Here is a 24,046-nt window from a genome sequence, read left to right as displayed (position 1 = left end):
CGCTACGTGCGCTTTTATCAATGAGACACGAGTTTGGTCACGTGACGCTGAGCTGTTTCCTGCAACACCACCGCGTCCTTGCGATTTGGTGACGGCACGGGTGTTCGCCGCCGGGGTCTGGAGCCTAGCCTAGACCACACCGCAGCCAACGCTTAACATTCGCGTCACACGCTGGTAACCGTCGCGCGATTTTAATGGTAAAGCATTATACACGCATGTCCTATGAGGCAGAAAAGCCAGCGTGATCAAGCGATGGTTGACGGCGCAGAGTAAAAAACACGTCAGAAAATGTTCGCTTTGACGTCGCATTTCTCGGGGAGGTTCCTGTAAACAAAGTAAATTAATGTCTGAAAATAAAATTTCGCAAGTTTCAATGTGGGTGGGAATCGAACCTGGGCCTCTCGGGACAACCCCGGAGCCCAGGGGGTAACCTCAGTAGTAATACAGAAGATAGTAAAAAACAATGTTAACTAGTAGTAATAATGGGTAATTGATGTGAATTACAGCGAAGGAATGTGAATTAAAGTCAGAACCAGTTAGAGCAATGTTACTTCAGGTGAAGCGAATTAAGGTGAAGTGGATGAAGTTGCACAAAAGTGGATTTGATGAGTAAGCATATGTAAGTGTTCGTCAATTTTATTTCTTTTTGTTTAATTGCCCCTAGACATTCTCACTACCTTAGGTTCTTTAAGATCCTCACCAGGTTTTGCAGTGAAAACAAACAAGCGCGGTGTCTTGATCATGTGGTGACGACAGCCTCTGCAAAGTATGACACCGACGTACACATAAAAACGGCTCAAATCCAAAGTGCTGGCGTGCCCTTTTTCTCGAAGGAGCGACTAATGGCATATTTTACTCGTTTTACAGAGCTCTGTCAATGCTCCAAAGCTTGAATAGAAGAGCAACAAAGCTTTACCGCTAGCACATACAGGCTACAATGGGGATAATGAAGTCTAATTATCTTCTAGACTGTTCCGATTTTCATAATGCAGGGGCCCTATAACGTAGAACTATTCCAATCTCCTGACACCAAATTTACGTGACTGCCAACGCAAGCACAGCGCGGTGACCCAGTGTTGTCTGAATATCCCAATCAAATGAACTCCTACTTGTAGGTCACTTTTGTTTGCTTTAGAAATTAATAACATTGCCTGCATTGAGCAGTTTTTCTTATCTGAATGACTGACAAGAGGCGAGGAGCATGCCCAAGTGGAGAGGGTCTCGATGGGGCCGAGCCAGCGCAGTGAATGGATAACCGGATGAAGAGGGTGGTGCCAGTGTCTGTTATTGGTCCATGACCCCATATTTTGCTTGCGGTGGCTGGTTGAAAATCGCAGCAGCGTGCAGCGGAAAGTTAAGAATGCTGCAAAACGTATCCTCAACAGAGTTGGCAGAGCGATGTCGTATACGTGCTGAAAGGGCTTGATAACATCATACCACCACACGAAAAGCTTTATTATACGCAAATAAATCCATGCTCTCCGGCAGGCGTGAGTAGCCAGTGCCTGAGCGATCTGCGGGCAGCCATCTTCTATTCTTTTTGGAATGGGGCAGTCTCCGGCTATTTGGAAAAAATTCATTTTTGTTCGGCATAGTAATGCATCTTTAACGCGTACACGTCACTTTGACGCAGTAAGTTTTCGCACTTTTGTGACGTCGCGTGACAGACAGGAAAAATGGGCACAGCTCGAAAACTTTTGGCAGAAAAGCATCGAATCAGAATCATCTTGTTCGGCCTATCGGAATAGAAAATAGAATAGAATTGGAATAGAAAACTTTGGGATAGCTTTACGTTATAGCACTGCAGCTTTGAAGCTGCCTCATACCAACTCTGTACCGTTGTCACAGCGCTCCAAAATGACCAGTTGCATATGCCAGAAGCTAATACCAAGCGGAACGGAATTCTCACGTTTTCCCTTCCAAAACAATTTGGCACACATAGTGGGGGGCCACGGTTTAATCTTGAGCAACAGGGGACCTTTTACGTGCCCCCAACGCACAGACCGTGGCAGTTTTTGCATTTTGCCCCCATCGAATGCGGCCGCCGCAACCGGGATTTGATTCCGCGACCTCATGTTTAGCACCGCAAAACCATAGCCTCTAAGCCACTGCAGCACTAGCAAGCCCGGGTCAGCAAGCCCTGGCCCTGGTCAGCTTTTAATACCGATCTCAGGGCCTCACTACCGCTGTGCCAAAACTGTTCTCTTGCTACTACGCATTGGTCTGAGCAGCCTGGAAAGTCTGCTCAGACAAGAACAGACTCGTTCAACTCATTGCCTAGTTTACAGCCACGGAGAAATGAAAGCACTAGAAGGGAGTACTATGTAACAAAAGTGAAGCCAATAAAATTTGGCCCAACACGTGATCATGTTGTGGCAAGTTTGTTTTCTTCTGCCGTTTCAGGCTATGCTCAGCGCATAATTTTCCAAAAGGACAATGGCTGCAACAGCAATGTGCGGTTGCTGCACTCGCACGTTGCAACGAACACAGTAAATTTTTGTCACAATAAACAACAAGAAGTTGAACAAGCATATCAGGAAAAAAAAAATTGCACACAGCAGTTGGCAAAGCACATGAACTGTCAGGCGAGCAAGAGCTACCAGAAACCAAGCACACTGGACCAAGTCTAACAAGCGAGAAGGTCATGTGCTGGGGTATAATTTTTACTTGTGATGGAAGTCCTTAATATTTCATAGGAATGTCACCATACTAGGCACTCTTGCTTTAGGACAGCAAAATGTATCGTCCAGAGCAACGTTTGTCAAGTTACATTGTCACATCTGCTTTATTTTCAAACAATGTGTTCATACTACAGAAAAGTTTACTATACAGATGCCACTGGGCTGCCTGAAAAACGGGCAGCCTTAAGGCAATGCATTTAGTTACATGACGCACTAACGGTCCAAATAAAAAGAATATCTTAACAAAACCTGAATAAACTGACTGTGGGTTTGACCCTGCATGGCATGCAGCAAAACACGTTTTAACACCCGCGAGAAAGGTGGTGTCAGCTCGCTCAAAAAGACATGAAATGCTCACACAACAGAAATCAAGCGAGCAATAAACTTTGCTCCAACATAGGCTTGAAGGCAAGAGGAGCCGCACTCTTTTCACAAATAGGGTTCGGACTAAATTTACAGGAAGCCTGTCTCTTAAGCTGCTCTGCCGTGGGACGAGAAATGGCGTCAGAGAAAAAAAGAAAGAAAAATAGAGTTGGCAGGCAATCCTTAATACTACTAGCTGGGAGGAGCATTCGCTGATCAAGGGCCGCTTTTCCGATTATTTATGTACACAATGCTCAAATGAACAATGCCATGTCAATGAACTTCCCTCCCAATGACTGCCCTGCCTGGTTCCCAGCCAATCCACAGCCGCAGTGAAGCTGAAAGAAGCCACTGCGACCTCGGTGCCAAAACAACACGCAAGCAATGTCAAACTAAGCAGCGAAAATCAAGCGTTATAGTACATTCTTTTGCCAACGACACAGCGACGCATTACCATTCACAGGGCCATCAATCCACGGCTGCATTGGAGCCGAACGCAAAGGCACGGCCAAGCTCGGCCCTGGAACAGCACTCAGTGACAATCTCAGCTGCAACAAACTGGCAGCTACTGAACCACTGCAAGACTTCTTGAAGCCAACAGGCTGCTGACCGCAGCAGATCACATTCTGGCAGGGCGCAGTGACTCCAAGCCAATACCGTTAACACGCAATGCAAGTACTTGCATAACAGTTCAGAGACTCGTGGCGCACTCGAGAAAGAAAGTAGTTGACGCGTCGCAAGAACATTTTTGTCGTGGCATTACACAGAAACGGGCAAACACGGGCAAAGCTTGGCTTTCTGAAAGCACTACTCTGCCTAAATATGCAGGGAGAAAAAGAAAACAACAACACGTGTCACTTGTCTCCAAGGGACACTCGGAGCGCACCCACACGGTGGGCAAGAAGGGGACCCTTGTACGCCCTTTTTTGGATTTAAACATCCCTGGACATTAAAGCAGGAACAAAAAAAAGAAGGGACACAAAAGCAGCAACACAAACTGCATAAAAAAGGACTGGCAAAGCAACTACACTACACTCGCGCAACTGCACACCAAAACAGCAGAAAGAAGAGATGGGAGAGTGCATTGCGTGTTTTGGGCACCCCAACGGTTTTTGCAGGAAATGTTGCACAAGGTAACAGAGCAATGGCGTCTGAGGCCAGTTTCGCCAACCCTTATTAACGCGCACAAGCAGTTGAGTCGACTCACGCATGCTCAAAATGTGGCTGTAGGGGATGGCTTGCGGAAATACATCCTTCTTTGAACACTCGTGTAACATGCAAAAAGAAGAAACAGTGAGAAATGGGCATTGCGACAACGTAACAAACTCGTTCTCATCTGGCTTTGAGATGTTGCTGCTCGTCTGTCACGTTCTTAGCTTTCTTACAAATATACACAGCATAGGCTTGAAGCAGGACGACATGTAGACTTGCATAACGTTGAGTTCAGTGGAAGCAGTGTTTTGTTAAGGGGTTGCTGATGCAGAAAATATTGCAGCCAAACCGTGGTCTAATCCCAACCGCACACTCCCAAACATCACAGGCCACCATTTCGCACGCCACTGCATTTGGTTACCATTGCTGTTGCATCCGTGTGTGTCCTGCTGGAACTGAAATGCGCTCTAGCTTTCGTGCCGTGGCCACACAAATCCAACGATACCACATCATTGTAATAATAACTAGTGCAGATTCTGAGATTAAATAATGAGACAGCATAAAATATGCGGGCAAACAAGTAAAGGCTGCATAGTATAAAAAAATGCTACAAAGAAAGCTTTGTCTTCATCATGTGAGGAACAAAGCGAACGAGGCAATGGTCACATTTGGGATCAATTTATTTCGAGGACAGTACTTTCGGTGGACGCTGACTTGCCAATCGTGCAAGCAGAGGGCCCGTAGCTCGGTGAAATGTTATGCCGGATGCCAAGTGACGCAGATGTGAAAGCATCTCTGAAAATGACTAACAGAGAGTGCTCCCCGCCTAGAGTTTCTGCATCACAAGGAAAAAAAAAAAAAGAAAGTGGCTTGTTCAGCATTACAACCCTGCGAATCTCGATGCTCATAAAATAAAGCAATACCCTAATGAGAAACAAAGTACACTGTCTTTGTTAAGGCGTCTTAGTCTTAGTCCTTGCCTGATGCACTTTTGCTTCTGCTGGAGTTTGAGCTCAGGATTTCAAACAATGGCTTCATAGCTTGTGGAAACCCTTCTGGCCTCACGGCCCTCCCCGAGAACTAATTCGGGTAGGCAAGAATCGTCCAGCTCGAGCCAATCAAACCTCTTCACGCCGCTAACCGTTGGGGAGCCCAAACTCAGCAAACACTAGCAATGGCTTCACCACTTCACCCACGCTCTTCCGCCCCTCACTGACTCATCGAAGAGTGTTTCACAGGCGTGGAGAGAACGCCTATCCCTTGTCTTCCGCGCTGCTCTCACATTCAGCCGTTGCCACCGAGTCCTCTCCATGGCTGCTGTCCGGGAGGCTTCCGTCAGACTCCTGTAGACGGGGCCGTTTTGACTGCGATGCTCCGTCGTCCTCCAGGCTTCCCACCGACTCCGGAAACGATGACGAGCTGTCCGCAGACGGCGGCAGTCCCTGCATGGCCGCTGGCATGGGCAACACGCCGCTGCCGCTGTCTTCCGCGGCCTTCAGTGATGCCACGCGGCATTCGAGAGCCCCGTACAGTTGCTCAGCATCCTTGCCGTTGGCCTGCAAAATCACAGAATTCGCCCACACACATCGCAGCACTGTTTAAGGCCAAGTATACTTGTTATCATTGCTGCGTGTCAAATTCAGTAAGCCCAGAGGATAAAAAGACTTGCATGACCAAAAGTACACATGCACTGAACTCCACCAGCTAATGCAGGAATTGCTTTGGCAGTCATCGGAAGGCTCCAAAGCAGACAATGTGCAAGGCGCAGGAAGCTCGCAGCATCGGCGACGTGGCCTATAAGGTCATTGGCGGTGCAATGTGAGCCCATAATCCACCTGCTCCTTCTCTCTATCCACTATCCATCCACCGCTGTCTTCCCGAGTCTTAACAGAATGCCTATCATCATTTTTCATTCCACCATTCGCTGCGTGGGTCTAGCTTCTCTAGTTTTGCAGAAAGAAGGCTGCCCGCCCAAAAGTTTATGCAGCTTAATTTTGGGGGAGTCTGCATCGTGTACGGTGGATGAGAAAGTGCGTGGAAGAACTGCCCAAGTTTTACCAGCAGACGACAGAACAAAATGGAAAGCAGAGCTAACATAATAAAGCCCCTGTTTATCAGTGAGTAAAGCCAGAAGAGCCTGCAATAGCACAGCTGCACAAGATTTCAAGCACTGGTTGGTCACCTTGACTGACTGGGAGGAGGCAATACAAATGAGCCTTTTATTTCCAGTGCTCTTCCACACACACTTGACCTGCTAGCTCGCTTGCACAGACGTTTTGGTGTTGGTGACCTAGAGTGGGGTCACCACTCTAGGTCCTTCATGCTTGTCCTTCATGCGGTTTATGTTACATTCCGTATTCTGAACGTGCCACGACTCCAGCAGCAGCATTTTTCGCAAGCTCATCTCTGTTTGAAGGATTTCACTTTCTAGCATTCTTGCGGTCGGTGTCTTTAGAATGTCCTGACGTCATTCTCATGTTATACAATTCTTTCTTTTAGATTTTTAGTTTCCCCGATGCACGTCTCCGGACAGTCGGCACAGCTGATTTTGTAGACGATGCCTTGGGCTTTTTCTTTTAGTGGACGGTCTTTTGGTTTAGGGAAGAGGATATTGGAAGTGTTTATTGGATTGTGCGTGACTTTGAGGCCTTCTTTTTTCAATATTCAGCTGAGAGCTTCGCTGGCATTTTGACATATGGGATGGACACTTGTTTCCGGGTTAGGGGGAAAGTCAATGGTTGAAGGTTCCATAGTTTGTTTCTTCTTTTTTGTTGTCCTTGAAGTCCTCTGTGTAGCCATTCCTTTTAAGTTCACTGAGAACCGTTCTCCTTTCTTTCTTTTGATCTGATTCAAATGAGCAATGAGTTTTGGCTCTTTTGAATAAAGAATTTAAACAGATGTCTTGCGGTTTGCCAGATAGTTGGATTCGAAGTGAAGGTAGCAGCCCATGTGGATTGGTTTGCAGTAGCTTAAAATTTTAGAATGCCATCTGTTCGTGTAACTTGTACAACAAAAAAGAAGAAACAAACTATGGGACCTTTAACCGCTGACTTCCCCCCTAACAGGAAACAAGTGTCTATCCCATACATCACAGGTGCCAGCGAAGCTCTCAGCCGAATGTTGAAAAAAGAAGGCCTCAAAGTCGCACGCAAACCGATAAACACTTTCAATATCCTTCTCCCTAAACCATAAGACCATCCACCAAAATAAAAAGCTTAAGGTGTCGCCTACTAAATCAGCTGTGCCGACTGTTCGGAGACGTACATCGGGGATACCAAAAATCCAAAAGAAAGAATCAGATAACACGAGACTGCCGTCAGAACACTCAACTGACTACGCAGTGCCATCGCCAAACATTCTGAAGATGCCGACAACAAAATCGCTTTCCAAAAAACCCAAATCCTTCAAACAGAGACGAACTCGCGAAAAAGGCTGCTACACTCGAACCAGACTATATCGAACCTGTTTACATAGAATTATCCTGTATATAGATCAATTTCTGAGCATGGTATAGTTACAAAGAGTATATATAGCAAAAGTTATGCTTATATCAAACAAAAAAAGCAGCAACTCCCAATATATGGAACGTCAATCGGCGTAAAAGTGCCCCCGACGTTGGCTTTCCCTCGTGACGGCGGCAAAACCCGGTGGTGCGGCTCTATCCACCCACTCTGCCTACCGTGACCACACCGTGTAGTGCGAGCCGTCGGCACTCCGTCTGCAAAAAATGATCCTGGCCCACCTGCAGCGCTTGCTCAGACAGCCAATCATAGGCTCTCGTGCCCTCAACGTGCAAGCTGGTGGAAGTGCGAGTGATCTCGCTGCTTTTCTGCTTCATTGTGCTTGCGCCTTGCGGGCCTTCTCCCACCGTGCTGCTGTGATGGCTAGCGCAAAGCGACAAAATTTGCCTTTTGCCGTGAAGCTCGAAATCGTGAATCAAGTCGAACGTGGTGAGAAGTTGGATGTCGCCACAGTGTGCAAGATTTCGAGGAGCACTCTTAGCACGATCTTGAAGGAAGGGGAAGATAAGGGCTAAAGTGGACAAACTCACGACCCAGTGCCCATGGTGCCTGACCCATACGCACGGCGATGTCGAGGCAGCTGTGTGCAAGTGCTTCATCCGAAATTGCTTCAGATGTGCTGGCTTCCGCGCGCCCGCTAATGACTGAAAATTCTGATGAGTGCAACGAAGCTGTTGCCGGTGTCGCCGAAGTATGGAGCAAGCTGCTAAAATTTCCGAAAGCCGTTGGCGGATGAATGATCGACGAGTTTGTGAGTGTACATGATGGTGTCGTAACTACGAGAGAGCCCGAAAGTGAAGACTACATTGCTGACATCGTACCGAGCACAAGTGAAAGTGGGCACAATGAGGAAAGCAACAACGATCTTTGCCCACATCCTCCGAGGTGATAGGTGCCCTCACACTAGTCCGGCGCTTCTACATAAATGTGGCAGGTTGCAGCCTCAGCTGCTCCAACTCTTTAGACAATGTGGAGAAGTGCGTGCGTGGCAGGCAGCGAAATTGCCCACGCAGAAGAAAATACAGGTCTATTTCATGCGAAACTAAGCTCATTTCATCAATAAAGTGCTTTTATAAACGGTATGTGCTTTTATAACACCCAATCCTTTAGCAGGCTTATATCAAATTATGCCCAACATCGAACTGATAGGTGTTTTCTTGCGAGTTCGATATAACCGGGTTCAAGTTTACTGGAGTCATGCACATTCAAAACACAGGGGGCAACATAAATCGCGTGAAGGGAAACCTACCCTCTGTGTATATCCATGACATGACCAAAAGAAGGAAAAGGCGCCCAGCCAGGTAGATCCCTGCCCCAGGTCACCAACACCAAAGCGTCTGGGCTCCCCCACCCCCATTCAACGGCACTCTCGCAGGTCAAGCGCCCCCAGCATCGGTCATCCCAGCCAACCAGCACCGCTGCAGCTATCCCACCCTTTCACCCCTTCCCGTGTATCAGGTGTCTCCCTACCTTCCAAGCTCTCCCTCCTTTTTTACGAATGACCTTTCGAAAGCTGCACACACCGCCACCTCCAAAGAATACCACCTGAAGGAGGAGACGAATGAGCTCCGGAACATTGGGCTAATAAAATTCACTTATTTGGCTGAGGTCACTCTCAAAGTCCTAATTCTATAAGTTGTGATACAGTTAATTAGAGAATTTTTTTTCCCAACCCAATAATTTGACCTGTTTTACTGCAAGTACAGTAGAACCTTGTTGACATGTTCCAGAAAAAAATGCGAGAAAAAACTTGCTAACCAGGAAACATATTGCTACGGAACAATATCTTCCTACAATACGTCTTCCTACGTAACAATGTGATCTAAAGAGTCTAAAAGAATTTGGGAGACTCAACTGCAGTTGACATCTACGTAATGCGAAGCGTTGAGCGAATCGTTGCAACACGAGACTCCGACGCACACTAAGCTGGAGGGGCCCGAGCGGCCCGAGAGACACGTTGAGGTTTTTGTGGCTTTGGCAATCTTATGCTTGCGCTCCTCGAGTTCAGCCTGGGTCAGCAGTTTGTTCGAGCAGGGCATTTTGGCAGGAAAGTTTGACATGAAAAATCTGCACGGAAAATACAACATGGTGGCCTCCAAGATCAAGTAGTGCGGCGCGGAACAAGCAATTCAGTCTGGAAAATCAAACTTTGGGGCCTAAATTCGTCCAAAATATGGCTCGCGAAAACGCATTATCTCTATGGGAATCCTGACGGCGCATTTATGAAGTCCGGAATATCCATCAAGTCCGAATTTTTGGAGTCCAAAAATCCGTCAGCTACTGTATTGCTCTTGATTGCGTGTGCCTTGCACCTTTTCTGATTACATGGGATCTAGCAGCCGGAAAATATGATACAATCGCAGTTTGGCAATATACTGAATATCAGTGCCGAAAGATCCGTGTTTTCCGGGAACATTAACTGGTTGAAAAGAAGCCTAACTGTACTGGGTCATCTTTTGCATACTCGATTGCAAACGCTGGCACTGGAAAATCGTACGAAACCAGATTGTATCAACAAGATTCTACTGTAGAATGCTAGAAGACCCATGAGCATGCGCGGCACATTATTTTCTTACCCAAAATTTCTAAGCATTAAATTTTGTAAAAACCTTTCTGATATACCATATTCGATTTTTGGCTTTTTTTCTCGATTCGATTCGATATTCAGTATTCGCACACCCCTAGAAAATATAATTGCACCTGTATGTCTCTCTCACCTGAATGAGGTAGACACGAATTCCATCGGGGTCAATGGCCGTCGTGCGAACTGTCTTTGAACTGGGGTGCTCCACGACCATTCCGGACCACACCTTGGTGTTCAGGATGACGCGCAAGCTGCCCTGGGTCCGCATTACTGAGAAGGGAAAAGTGGGGCACGACAGGACAACAGTTGTCATCGACCAATCGTGTCGACTGTAGAGAAAAGGCCCCCCTTCCACAACCCTCGAACTGCCTCCAACTGGCAAAACACTTACCCTGTATTAGAGCCTGCAAATCTCTTAATTAACTTGGTTTCCTGCTGGCTCAAACAAAATTCTTCCAACCCCTTGGCAAGCTTGCGGTAATGGGACAGGCCACTCATTGAAAGTTTTACACCACACCCCCTGCCCATTTCCATAACAGATTTCAGCAAGGATACTATCAACATCCCTAAACGTGAATGGTACAGGCCTATAGTACATCACTAGTCCCAATTCCTCTCACGCATTCCACAGCGAGGTCGATGACCTTTTCTGTCCTGATTATGGTTGCCAACTGTCCTAAATTAAGCAAGACTTTGGTGTAAACATCCTGAGTCTCGACCTGACCGAGCGAGTGGCGGCTAAATAGAGCTCGGAGCTTTTCACTTAGAAAGGCGATTTGGGCGAGTTGATCCAAATTCATGCCGTGATTTCAGCGTAAAGCATTGAAGTGCGGAAGGACTAACATCAGGCTATCAAAAGATTTATCGAAATGAAAGTACTTGAACATAGCATAGTGTTGTAACCTACACACACTGGACCACACCCACTGAATAAACAAGCACAGAATGCCATAAAACTGCCACAGCAGGCCATAAATGGCCGCAAAAGATGGGGGTTGCTAGAACCAAATGTGACGTTGCTGTGCCTTCACCCTTCACCTTCGCATGACCTCCAAGACCATCGCTGCACCTGCGTGCCATTTAATCTCGCTAGGCCCCAATCAAATTTTGGTCTTCCTTATACATTACGTCTATGTGGCCAGAGGCAGGGCAACGAAGCTGTCTGAATAACCATTAGGGGTCCAAATTATCGGTAGGCAACTAAAATTCGCCTCCATATGGAGACACCATGACTGAAGCGAATAATGGAGACAAACCGATGCATAAACTCAATATTTCTGCAAGATTAACAGACAGAATTTAAAGCAGCTTGCTTCATTTCCCTCGTTCTTTCAAGTGACACTTCCCAGATGCCAACACACACCCATTCTGGATTGCAGCACCCCATCGACCTCCTGGTCGTTGAGTCGCAAGCTGCCACGACCCCGCTCCTGCCAGGAACTCGTTGTCTTGTCGAAGGTGAAGAGCTTGCAGTTGATCTGCATAAGACCACATAGAAAATGAGCACATCACATGGTTAGCCACTTCCATCACGCTTGCAATGCTTTTGCGTTTTGCTATCATTGGGGACCTCTACACCAGCCGAAATGTCAAACACCGTTTTTTAACCTTGCGTAACTGTTAACTGTGCAGAGTATACATAAACAAAGATTGGAAGACATTAATATTATCAATGACATTACCGTTTGTAAGGGTTGTAAGTGATAACGGTCGCCTCAGGAAACGGCGTGGGCGTTCTGAAACACAGCAGATTTCACAATTGCGCATCTGCGGCCGTTTCCATGGACAGGTTGAGCGGCAGCGAGCCAGAGGATGCTGCCTTTTCATCTGACTTTAATTGTGAGAGCAACGAGGATGGAAATCAACCCACAACTTGATACACAGCTAGCTCATGCTCCTCCACCAGATGAAGCCATTCGGCATTAGCCAGTTAACATACGGAAATGGCAAAAAACGTTACGACACCAAAATGCACCAGAAAACAAGAGTTTGCTCCAAGACTTGCAGCGCTCTCCGATGTTTCACACCGAGGAGCTGCTTTGCTGCATCGCATGGCCACTCTAAGGCTTCCAGCAAAATTTTCGCAGTGCAAGTAGTTTTCAAGAAAAAATTGATTTCTTCACAGACAGTGGCTACTAGATAACGAAAAATATTGTATATTTTAAAAATATTTTATCATTTTTCTTTTAGATACAAGCGCATCGTTACAAGTTTTGTTCAGTTTTATTCTAGAATACTGATTTTGGCAATTTAGACTTCTTTTATTACGCAAGTCTTATCAATAAATGTTGCGTGCATGAAGAACAAATTAATTCTGCTTTGATTTCATGTATTGCATAGAATTTTGAGTGCAATAGCATGCAAAAAAGATGTAATTTTACCTACAAAAAAAGTTGTCATTTTCGCCACGGTAAGGAAGGAGTTAAGGGACAGTTAATGTGTTAAACACACATCATCTCCTGTCCAAAACACACATTTTCGGCCTGCCCTAAGAAGATTTTGAAGCTATAAACATAGCTCACAAAGTCTCATTATGGTATTTATCCTATTCTAACACGTGCCTATTTTCTTTTCCAAGAAGTCTTGCCCAAAAATTGCAGATATGAAACCCAAAACAGCCATCATGGTGCTCAATGTTTTACCACTTTTGGACATCTTCGCGGCACCGCCACGAGCCCCATAGAATCAATGTATAAGGACATCTGAAGTTTCGGACGCTCGAACCCCCCGCCGTCCAATTTTCCGGACTTTTTGACGCGACGGAAGGTCCTTTGGCTCCTCGCACAGCGCCCTTGCGAAGGAGATCGACTTGCAGCCGAAGCATATCACCGCTTTGAACCACAACTAGCCGAATCTAGCCGTCACACACCGATTTGGTCTGGCCACGCTGGCTATGTTCATAGCTGCAAATGGCCGCACTTCCGCCTCCGGCGGAGTTTCCGGAGCGGCGCTATTTCGTTTGTTTGCGCAGGCCACGTTCTGGCTAGCGTGCTGTGTGGTTGTGCTGTTGTGTCAAGTGTGCTCTGCGACGCTAGGCCTAGGTGCTTCGACGCTCGTCAGCGAACTCCACTGTTCGCCACTTGAGGATTTCGCTTGCCTTCGATGGCCCCAACTTCGTCTTCGTCGTCCTCGCCGATGGCATCGAAGCGCGGAAAGTAGTACCGTACCCACAGAAATAACTTTTGAACAGTTTGTTGACGCTGACAATGAGCTCGACTTCTGCGCGGAACTGACTGACGAGGGAATAGTCCGTCAGGTTGTGGGGATTCAGAAGACTCCGATGTTGAAAATGAGGAGCCAATGCCTGCGCCGCCTACAAGCGCCGAGTTGAAGCGAGCACTGTTGACTCTTTCATCGGTGTGCAGTTCTGACATGACCCTTGCTCAGATCGAGGCGAATATGATCGCATGCAACCGGAACGCCGTCCAAACAACAATCAACAAGTTCTTCAAGCCACTGCAGCAATAACACTGGCTGCCCAACGATGCACATGTACATAATAAACCGGCAGTCGGCTGCATACAGAGTTTTTGAGCGCCTCTTTTTATAGCACGTTGACTGATGCTTTGGCAGGGTTTCGGAAGCATGGTGCTTCGCCCTTTACCTCTAGATCCGAGAAAAAAAGAAAAAAAGGTGTTTTTCGCATGCATTCATTTTTTCGGACTGCCTGAATTTTCGGACGTTTTTACGTTCCCTAGAGGGTCCGAAAAATCGGTCGTTGACTGTAGAGGGATAGGACATATCCCAACGCACAACATATACAGTAGAACCTCGCCAATAAAATCTCGTTGCGTACCATTTCCCGACACCAACGTTCGCGATCGAAAACACAAAAAATGACCCAATTGAGCTGAACTTAATTTTTTTGCTGGTTCATACATTTCCGGAAAACATTATCTTTCGATACCAACGTTCGAATGCATCACCAAACTGTGATAGTATGATATATTTTCCGACTGCTAGATCCCACGTAAACAAAAAAAGCCGTGCATAGCCGTCCACTGCATCCACAATACTTGCCCGCCTTTCTCACATGAAAACAACAGTGCCATAGAGTTTGATATTGTAGGAAGATCTATGGCCAGCCGCGCACTCGGTTTCTTATTCCGGTACCAGAAAATCTCCTCCCCAGTCATCGCACACCACATTCACAGCTGCCGCTGTCAACCCTATTTATCTGTCTCACAGGACGTGGGGTGTAGTACAGTTGGAAGCATACTGCCCATGTTTAATAGGTGATAACCCAAACGTCGCGCCATTCCCTGCTGTAGGTGGCATCCGCTGTCGCCCATCAGCTAGATTTCGTTTCAGTTACCTCCCATCGCCGTCTTAAAACACAACACAACAGGAAACCGGTAACATGCATCTCAGGTCACTTGGGCCCCACCAACTTGACGCACGTCAGCGTCTCGTGCCGCAACGATGGGTGCAACGCTTCGCCTTACGCAGATGTCAACTAAAGTTCAGTCTGTCAAATTTTTTAGCTCATTTGGATTGCACGTTTTCCCAGTTGGTACATTTCTTTTCCTGCGTTTCTTTGTAAAACATATGAACAAGGTTTTAGTGTTTGCAATAAACAGCATAACTGAATCGTGGTCCACTTCTTTTTTTAACAGACTGCACACGGAAAATGGTTACGCACCTGAGACGAAGGTCATACCCATCACTTCCCGGTTTCACTAGGCAAGGCACAAGTTTTCGTCTGAATAGACGTCCTTTTCACTACTGCGTGCAGATCCCGATTATTTTTTCGCCAGTTAGCTGGCTGGCCACTATTCGTCCACTACGATATAGCTACTCACTACAAACTACACTACTCTAATTTACAGCACCAGAGAGCCCTTACCTGAAGCACGTTGAACTCGTTCTCTTCTCCCGTAACCACGGCGACCTCGTCATACGTCCGCTTGACTTGCCGCAACTGGTACTCCTCGGCCGACTCAGTCAGGCTTTTGGCATGCCGACTCGCTGCAGCACAGATTGGACAGCTTATTTTGTAGCTTAAATAGGGAAATAAACTGGAGTCAAACGAGAGAGCAACAAAGCAAAAGTGAAAGTTGTAGACCAGTGTTTCTTGAACTATTTGAAGGAAAGCACTACGGAATTCACTCAATAACTATTGCGGCACCTCTCATACTTCAGGTATGCTTTTTCTTTTGTTTTGAGTATGCAGAGAAAGGCAGATATTCGTACTGATGCCTAAAGGGACAGTAAAGAAATGTATTAACTCAAGCTGATTTAGAGATTAGGCTTCTGTAATAACGGATTCGTCATTCGTAGCAAGAAAACAGTTTTCGTAAGCGAGGAAACGGCACAGAAGGAAAATTGGTATGGTGCCAATTATTTTTGGATATGGTACCTTTCCTGTGAGGTCAGCACTGGCTGATTCACGGATCACAATTCATGGCAGAAGGGGAGGTCACGTGAAGATTACCGCAACTTGTCCATATTGGCATGACATTATATATAGAAGAACAGCAGCGGAATCATCGGTGGCAATGTCTGATTTTTGGACTCCCTAGGGGCTCCAAAAACGTCTGGAAATTCGGGCAGTCCGAAAAAACAAATGTATGCCTTTTACTGCCTCCAAGAGCTCAAATCGCCACAGGCACATCCAAAATAGCTCTAAAGGCTTGCCAGTACACTTAGGCGCATCGGTGCTCGTATTGTGACAGGAGATCGCGGGTGCACACGTGTATAATTAAGGAGTACATACTGTGCCCGTGACAATTGCCCCTTCCCACTTTTAATGTGCTTCACCGCAATACTTCGCGTATGCTTCACCGCGTAACACTGCTGTAACGAGGCGAAGCTGACTTTCGGAAACCGGCATTATGAAACTCGTGCTTTCCGAGCTTCGAAGCCATTGGCGAGGATTACAAAGGCAGAGTCGACGTCGTTGCTAACAGCGCTGAATTGTTTCATTGACAAACATGGCACCGAACAGCAAGCTTGGCAGCGAACGTCGAAGTAGCTAGGCCTGGCATTGTGGCGGTGGTGGCTACAATTGGAAGGAGGTCTGCATGTGAAAGCACCTGTTCCGAGGCAGCAAAATAATCAAAATGGCGGTGGCGGTGGCTTCGATCAAGGCCGTTTCAGACCTGCAGTCATGATGAAAAGTCCAGAAAATCGGTAGGCGAAGGTTTCTGGCAAAAATTTCAGCCGTTGTTACATATTGACTCTAAGGCATCCAAATTATCGGGCATGTCCAAAAAATAGGTCATCCTGTATTGACTGTATTAGCATAAAAAATTTTTTTTAATAGGATAGAATTCCACACTAACAATCCATAGGCCTAACTTGGCTTAATATTTCCCTTTAGCGTCTCTTTCACAAGGAAGAATGTTTAAATCTCTAAAGATTACCTATTAAATTTTTTTCCTTCAACTCCCAGACAGACGTAACTGCAAAAGCTGATCTAGCCTATTCAGCATCCCTGTTCTCCAAATTGCATTAATTCGGCCTCACTCTGCAACCTGGTAGCCTCCTGGTTAGCTTAGATGGCAGAGTGACCGCCCCAGAAAGGAGTTCAATCTCTAGACCAGGACGAATTTTCCCTTATCTGCAAAGCTTCCTTTCTGCAAAACACACCTGAGCTTCCTTTGTAGCTTTGTGCTACAGTTTGGAAAACGACAATGTTTCTTGTCCATTCATCTTTAGAGGCAGGTTTTCTACATGTTCCAGGCAAAGTGCAAGATTTTTTTTTAAATTATGGGGTTTTACGTGCCAAAACCACTTTCTGATTATGAGGCACGCCATAGTGGAGGACTCCGGAAATTTCAACCACCTGGGGTTCCTTAATGTGCACCTAAATCTAAGTACACGGGGTGTTTTCGTATTTCGCCCCCATCGAAATGCAGCCGCCGTGGCCGGGATTCAATCCCGCGACCTCGTGCTCAGCAGCCTGACACCATAGCCACTGAGCAACTACAGCGGGCAAAGTACAAGGTGCTCTCACCAGGAAGGCGAAAGCAGAGGCCTTAACCACTCACCCGCACAGGCGACGTCCGGTGGCTGCTCCGTGCTGGCTGCGCTGCTTTGACCGGCCTGTTGCTGGAACTGCTGGAAGGAGAGCTCTGTGGACGTCGGTGCAATCGAGGAGTCCGACGAGGCATCCTCAAAGTTCTGCAGTACGTCAGAAATTGTGCTACACTGCCCGAGAAACTCACTGCTTGATTTGGCAAGACTGAGAAAATAAAATGCACGCTGTCGAGCACATATACCATTCCACTCAGAGTGAACCTTCGGGTACTGTTTGGGTACTTTCACAAGAAAGTCCATTTATAACGAACTTCTTGTATAGCTAACGCATTTTTTTTTTTTTGCAATGAAGGTGTTCGTCATATTTGGGCTCGACTGTATTATGTGAGCAGCACAGGCAACAAGCAAAAATTCAATTTTTTTTAAACCAGTGCTTTAGTGAAGCTACTTTTCATGGTGACACACAATTTGCAATGATGGGCAGCATTACCTGTGCTATAATCGACTCGCTATTTAACTAGTTAATTAGCAACAGTCAGCTACTGTTAATTCGTCCTCGATTAATTCCACTTCTTGCTTAATTCACACACACTGGAAAGTCCCGGCGAGAAACCATACATTGCTATGGAAGAAAAATTTGTTTCCTTCAATCACTTCCTTCTATCGCTAGAAAATAAAATCCAGTGTAATGTACAAAAAATGACCATTTTCACCATGGTATATAAAGAGTTAAACACCTCTAGCACTAACGCTACACCATCGGTACAAGGTACGAATACAGGGCACTCCAGCAATGTAGAATTTGCTCAGCGCGCATAACTAGGCACGACAGAATGTTATCCTAAACTACACAGAACCTGCGTATATGGTGTACCACGAACGTGCGCAAGTGCACAATGGATTGGACTGAATTAGCACATTTAACTTTATGAATGGCACGAGATACAACAGCACTCTTTGCATAAGGAGGCAGCAACCGCCTCCTCATTGCCGTGGATTCCAATATAACAGGGCTCATCCTGGAGCAACTTTGGAGCAGGAGCAGTGTCTGTGATTTGTAGAGCAGATGTAGCAGCTTTAACAGAATGTAGTAGATTGGAGCAATTGCAGCATTATTCATACCACTGGAATATTGAAATTCGAGCCGAAGCAAACAACAAATAGCACGATATTCCACTGAATATTCAACAATATCAAATGTTAACACAAGCCAAGTAAAAGATTAAGTAGACCCAAGTAGACGCTATCAAAACCACGACGTCAAGGCAAGCTGGTAGGTAACTTCAAGACATCGCCCCTTTCTTTCACTTTTGCGTTCTGGCGTACCAAGCTTCTCACAATAAGAGTGGTCTTTTTTCTTGGGTGTTGTAGAAGGGTAATGTACTAATACAGTTCAACTTAATTTTCTCTTTAAAAGTGTGCCCGAATTCCGTGCTGTTCCTTTGTGTATGCATCCCTAAAGGCACCACTTAACGTTCAGGGGCAGTCGCATCTATCCATCCAACAATGTCATCGTTCCAACACAACTTTGTTCTGCAGCATGTCTAATGGTCCCCTTGAATTGTCCCCAGGACTCTCGGAGGCCTGTGGACCACGGCTGGGGAAGCACTGCTGTAATCTACAGCAGGGCTCAGCTACATGCACTGGTCCTGCCAACCTTGTCGCAGCAACGTTTCGGCGCTTCCCTTGCCATTAACCAGTGCTGCTGCAGAATGTTCACTTCCAGGTATCAGCAAAGAAGGCAAGCTATGTTGCCATGGTAACGGATGCAACTACTTACCGCAGCCCGCTCCCGCAGGTTCTCGCCGAAGACGAATCCGTCGGGTGGCGCCGCTGCATGTGGAGAGTGGTTGCTGCAACGGAGAGTGCAAGTATTAAAGACCAATCTCCCCTGCATTTCCTTTTCCCCTGAAAATTTTACATGTTTTAACAGAGCCTCTGTGTAGGCTTTTGAGAAAAAAACTGCACAGCTTATCCCAGAGAAGTACTCCAGGGGTTCCAAATCATTCTGGCCTAAGAGAACCCCACCAGTCTTCGAAGAGTTCCCTGGAACAGTTCTCCTCTGCATCTTTCCACCGATGTGCTTATATATAAGCTCACCATAAGTGTCGCAGTGAATTAAGTAAGTGCCGACACACGGTATATAAAAATTAGAACACAAAAAGTAAAAAACACTGTCATTATTGCGTAGCTCCACGTCATTTATTGAAGTGAGTCCCAGGTTGCCGACTCTGCATTTGAGCCTCCATTACGTCGCACTGTGCAGTTCGAAACTGCATTTAGTGGACTTCTTGCGGGACTGAAATTTGTGTGCTTTTAAAGTGAATATAGTTCTACCCACCTTCATAACCATTTGGTTGGCTACCATGCTGTGTCATAAAATATGCTTAAATAAAATTTCCCCAGACACTCAGGCATCAGTTAACGAATGTGGTAGCCATATGAGTAAGACAGTAAACAAAGTAGCACCACCACTGAGTGAGCATGTGGCCTTTGATGTTTACGGTTAGACATGTTAACGTTTATCTTGAAGGTCATTGCTCTTGCCTGGGGAACTCCAGCTAACACACAAACAAGCAATTCTTTTTTCCGTGCTGCTTCACACGCTATAATGCAGCATTCTGTGGCCATAAGGCTAACGCTCTAAGTAATGCATGCTATAAATGCCTTTCTGACATAAACAAAGTCTTAACGCATAAAAGTTTATTTCATTTTTTCCAAACAAATCTCATAAGTCACTTGCGCTGCAGCATGGTCTTTGATATATCGATTGCAACTCTACGCCTAAAAATCGTTAGGTTGTCATCAAGGCAACTAAAAACTCACTTGCAAATCTGTCATTAACAAACACTGGTGGTTGTTAAAGAACCACCACTGTGAATATGTTGTTTTCCTTGCCACGACAGTGCTAGGAAGAGCAGGCTATAACCCTATAACACAATCTATAACCCTTTAAAGGAGTCCTGAAACACATTTGGAACATAGTAAGAATATGTTGCCAATATGTACAAGAGGCTCCTGTGAACAAGGGAGCGAAATACAGTCAACTTCCGTTAACTTGATCCTGAAGGAACTGACAAAACTGATCTCATTTTTCGGCTGGTCGAATTGCACAATGTGCTGAAAAAAGAAACGCCAGAACACACTGCTGATTCATTTGACAGCATTTGCCCGAGTCTGACATGCGGCTGAATCAAACATGTGGCCACTTCTCATTTGTCCGAAGTAGAAAACTAATGTAGAAGAAACTAATGTAGAAATGACATTAAAGCTCCCAAACAAAGTGAAAATCTAACGTGCACTAAATTTTACAGAATGGTGGCCGATTTCCTAATGTAAACTTCACTGCAAAATTTTTAAAGTCAGCTTCGCCGCTGTACAGCCATGTTATGCAGTAAAGCGTAGGAACGCCGCGAAGGTGGTTTTGGTTTCCTATTGCTAATTATCGTCCCATATCAATAACTTCCACATGTTGCAAACTTGCCGAGCATATCATAGCTAACTACATAACTACATTTCTAAACGATAACAAGGAACTTACCCCCCATCAGCACGGGTTTCGAAAAGGCTTTTCCACTGTCACTCAGCTAACTTCTGTCATTCATACTTTTGCAAGTGTACTAAATAGCGCAGGTCAAATGGATGTTATTTTTTTACACTTCAGCAAAGCCTTTGATGTTATTTCTCATGCCAAACTAATTTACAAACTTGAACTTATTGGTCTTCCTAATTTCATAATTCGTTGGATTTCCTCATACCTTTCTCACCGCACACAATTTGTTTGTATTGATGATTGCTATTCAAACCACCTGCCGGTCACTTCAGGCGTCCCACAGGGAAGCGTCCTCGGACCTCTCCTCTTTTTGATATATATCAATGACATTACTAACGTTATAACTACCCCTGTTCAAATTAGATTATTTGCAGATGACTGCGTTTTATTTCACCAAATTACTTGCCAAGATGATCAAGTTTTACTAAACTCCAATCTTCAGAACATACATACATGGTGTAATAAATGGGACATGAAGCTAAATTTAGAGAAAACAGTATACATGACGATAACTAACAAACAGGCTTCCTTCTCATTTCCTTACAATATTTCATCTCACCTTCTGACCGAAGTCAGCGAGTACAAGTATCTAGGAGTTACAATAACGAAAAACCTTAGCTGGAATAAACATGTATCAAACGTATGCTCCTCAGCCTTTCGTAAACTCTGCTTTCTTAGACATAAACTAAAACTTGCCCCACCTAAACTTAAAAAATTAACATACTTTTCAACAATAAGGCCATCACTAGAATATGCGTGCACCGTCTGGGATCCCTACACTAAACGTAACATCGAGGCCCTTGAAATGATTCAACGCAAAGCCGCCCGTTTTATTTTTTCAAAGTATCGTGTAACTGACTCACCAACAACCCTCATGCGAACTCACGGTATTGAAACATTACAGCTGCGCCGGAAAATTCAAAGACTGAAACTACTTTTCTTACTAAAAAACCATAAACTGTCTATGACTGCAGACCCCTTCCTTAAACCTAACACTACGCGCCAAACACGAAATCATCATGCACAATCATTAACCCCTTACAGTGCTAGGATTAACGCCTTTAAATACTCATTTTTTCCACGCACCATTGAGGAGTGGAACAGGTGTCCGCCAGGTCTTTTAACCAGAGCTGATTCTTTTGACTCAATGTTTTCTTCACAGCATTTAATTTGAGAGCCATTTATTTCTACGTTTACTTTTTGTATTTTGCATCTGAGCCTTGTATTTATTGCTGTATTTTGTGTTACAACTTGTATTTAACACTTTTTAATTTTGCTAATCCTGTTCTTTTCGCATATATTATGCATTCGCCCCTCCTGCTTGGGCCTACTGTAGGCCTGCAGTATGTTCTAAATAAATAAATAAATAAATAAATAAATAAATAAATATCCAACTGCACCGCACAGGCTAATTTCCCCCTGACTTCCATGAATAACAAATGGCCTATGTTAGAATCCTGTAAACAATATAATGAGACATTGTGTGCTATCATTATTGCGTGAAAATCTTCCTAGGGCAGGCAGAATAGAATTTTCTACATGAGATTACGTGCATTCAACGCATTAACTGTTCCCTAAGCTCCGCTGAGACAGACGCTGCAACTAAACGGGTCATTATTGGGGTCACCATAGGGGGCAGGCATGTGCATGCTGGCTGGTCAAGTTTTAATTATCTGGTGAATGCCAATTTTGTTCGTTCCCAGCCGGTAACTTCGGTCGGGTTCGAATTAGTTGAAAAATCAAATTAACCGCAGTCAAACTGAACAGAAGTCTACTATACTGATATTTATTGGACTGCATGCAGCAGCAAATTTACAATATTGTGTCGAAAACAGTGAAAAATTGCTCGTTCTCACTTCCACAATGACGATCGTCCTATAGCGTCAACACAAGCAGCTGGACCCACCAACAGCTATTGGCTGATTCCGTGATCGCGAGAAATTTCTCAGTAATACATAATTGCTAAGTTTAAGTTAAATAAATTCAACATACATATGTCTGTTATCTCCAAGACAGAAAAAATAATTTCATTTTTTCACTGCTTGTCTATGCACAACAGTTGCGTGTAGCTTCGTCTGCTGAGCATAGCCTCTGAGATAGCCATGGCGTGCTAAGTAGCATAGTCTACCACGGCCGCCACGGAGTGCTGCGACGAGCCCTTTTGCTGCTGAGACACTCAACCTTCCGTGGGGGGATGGGGGGGGGGGGGGGGGGGCTTTGCTCTCTTGGCTTCTCCCTTGCATAGCTTCCAGCGCGCTAGCAGAGATGAAAAGAGAGAGGAAACTATGTACCAGAGCGATCACTCCACTTTTACTTGAAGGATTCGAAAGATGTTTGCAACACAAGATTCGTGAGACAACATAATGTAACGGCAAGTCCACTCTATGATTACTACAGTCGAACCTCGATATATCGAACAGTGCGGTGATCTCGAAATATGTCAATATAGTCAGGATTCAATATATAAAATCACGTAGAAAACGTGTCAAAAACTTCTGCAAATCAATCAATGAATCGCGGGCGTGATCAGGCATCGCTGTTTGGAGTGCGCATTCGGAGCCTAGGCCAATCGCATGCGGCGAAACTGAACGCGCTCCAACCGCAATCTCCGATTGCGTCCAGCTCGTCCTCACAGCCGCTCCAGCTGTCTGCCGTTATCGCTAGCATCACGTTGAAGCGCACACCTGTTTTGACAAGCACGCTGTGTGCGTCTCTTTTCTCGACCATCCTGCTCATCGGCATGTCAAAATGTATCGGTGTCCGATCAGCGTTCCCGTTTTGTTAGCAGATAAACTCTATGTCCCGCAGCAGGCGTATACCTCGACTTAAGGCCCACCAGCACACACATCGAAACCCAAGGCAGGCAGAAAAGTGAGTCACAGACACGAAGTCGCTATGCCCGAATATGACCACTATGCCGGTCAAGCGCCGGCCACTCTCTCCCATGCGACGCGCGGGCCACGCACCCCGTGCTCTCTCTCTTGAAGTACATGAACTGCGCGTGCTCCAGAGAGCCAGTTATGTCTTTTTCTCTCTCGAACCTGTGAGATTTTGCACCAGCACTGGCGAATGAAACGATGCATTAAGCATCAAGTGCGTTTTCTTTAAACACATGTGCGAGGGTCAAAGATTGTAGTCTCTCTGAAAAACTACAGCACGGCTGTTCGATCGTGGGACTGCACAGTAGCAAAGCTGGGGTGCATTCATTGCA

The 24,046-nt window shown here is 45.6% G+C and overlaps 1 protein-coding gene across 1 annotated transcript in view; it reads right to left on the bottom strand.

Moving 5' to 3' along the window:
- Positions 1 to 2,766: 2,766 nt before the first annotated feature.
- The window catches only part of RanBP3 (ran-binding protein 3), a 37,577-nt gene continuing 16,297 nt past the window's right edge, over positions 2,767 to 24,046 (bottom strand). Inside the window, exons 7-12 of the mRNA XM_075672936.1 lie at positions 19,063 to 19,135; positions 17,294 to 17,426; positions 15,148 to 15,269; positions 11,665 to 11,779; positions 10,435 to 10,571; positions 2,767 to 5,752 (exon numbers count right to left, since the gene is read on the bottom strand). Coding sequence (XP_075529051.1) covers positions 5,450 to 5,752; positions 10,435 to 10,571; positions 11,665 to 11,779; positions 15,148 to 15,269; positions 17,294 to 17,426; positions 19,063 to 19,135 — 883 coding nt within the window. The 3' untranslated portion in view covers positions 2,767 to 5,449. The remainder of the gene's footprint in view (positions 5,753 to 10,434; positions 10,572 to 11,664; positions 11,780 to 15,147; positions 15,270 to 17,293; positions 17,427 to 19,062; positions 19,136 to 24,046) is intronic.

Source organism: Dermacentor variabilis, chromosome 10 (genome assembly GCF_050947875.1).
Source record: "Dermacentor variabilis isolate Ectoservices chromosome 10, ASM5094787v1, whole genome shotgun sequence".
NCBI classification, from domain to species: Eukaryota; Metazoa; Arthropoda; class Arachnida; order Ixodida; family Ixodidae; genus Dermacentor; species Dermacentor variabilis.
This window is presented reverse-complemented; position numbering and strand designations above follow the sequence as displayed.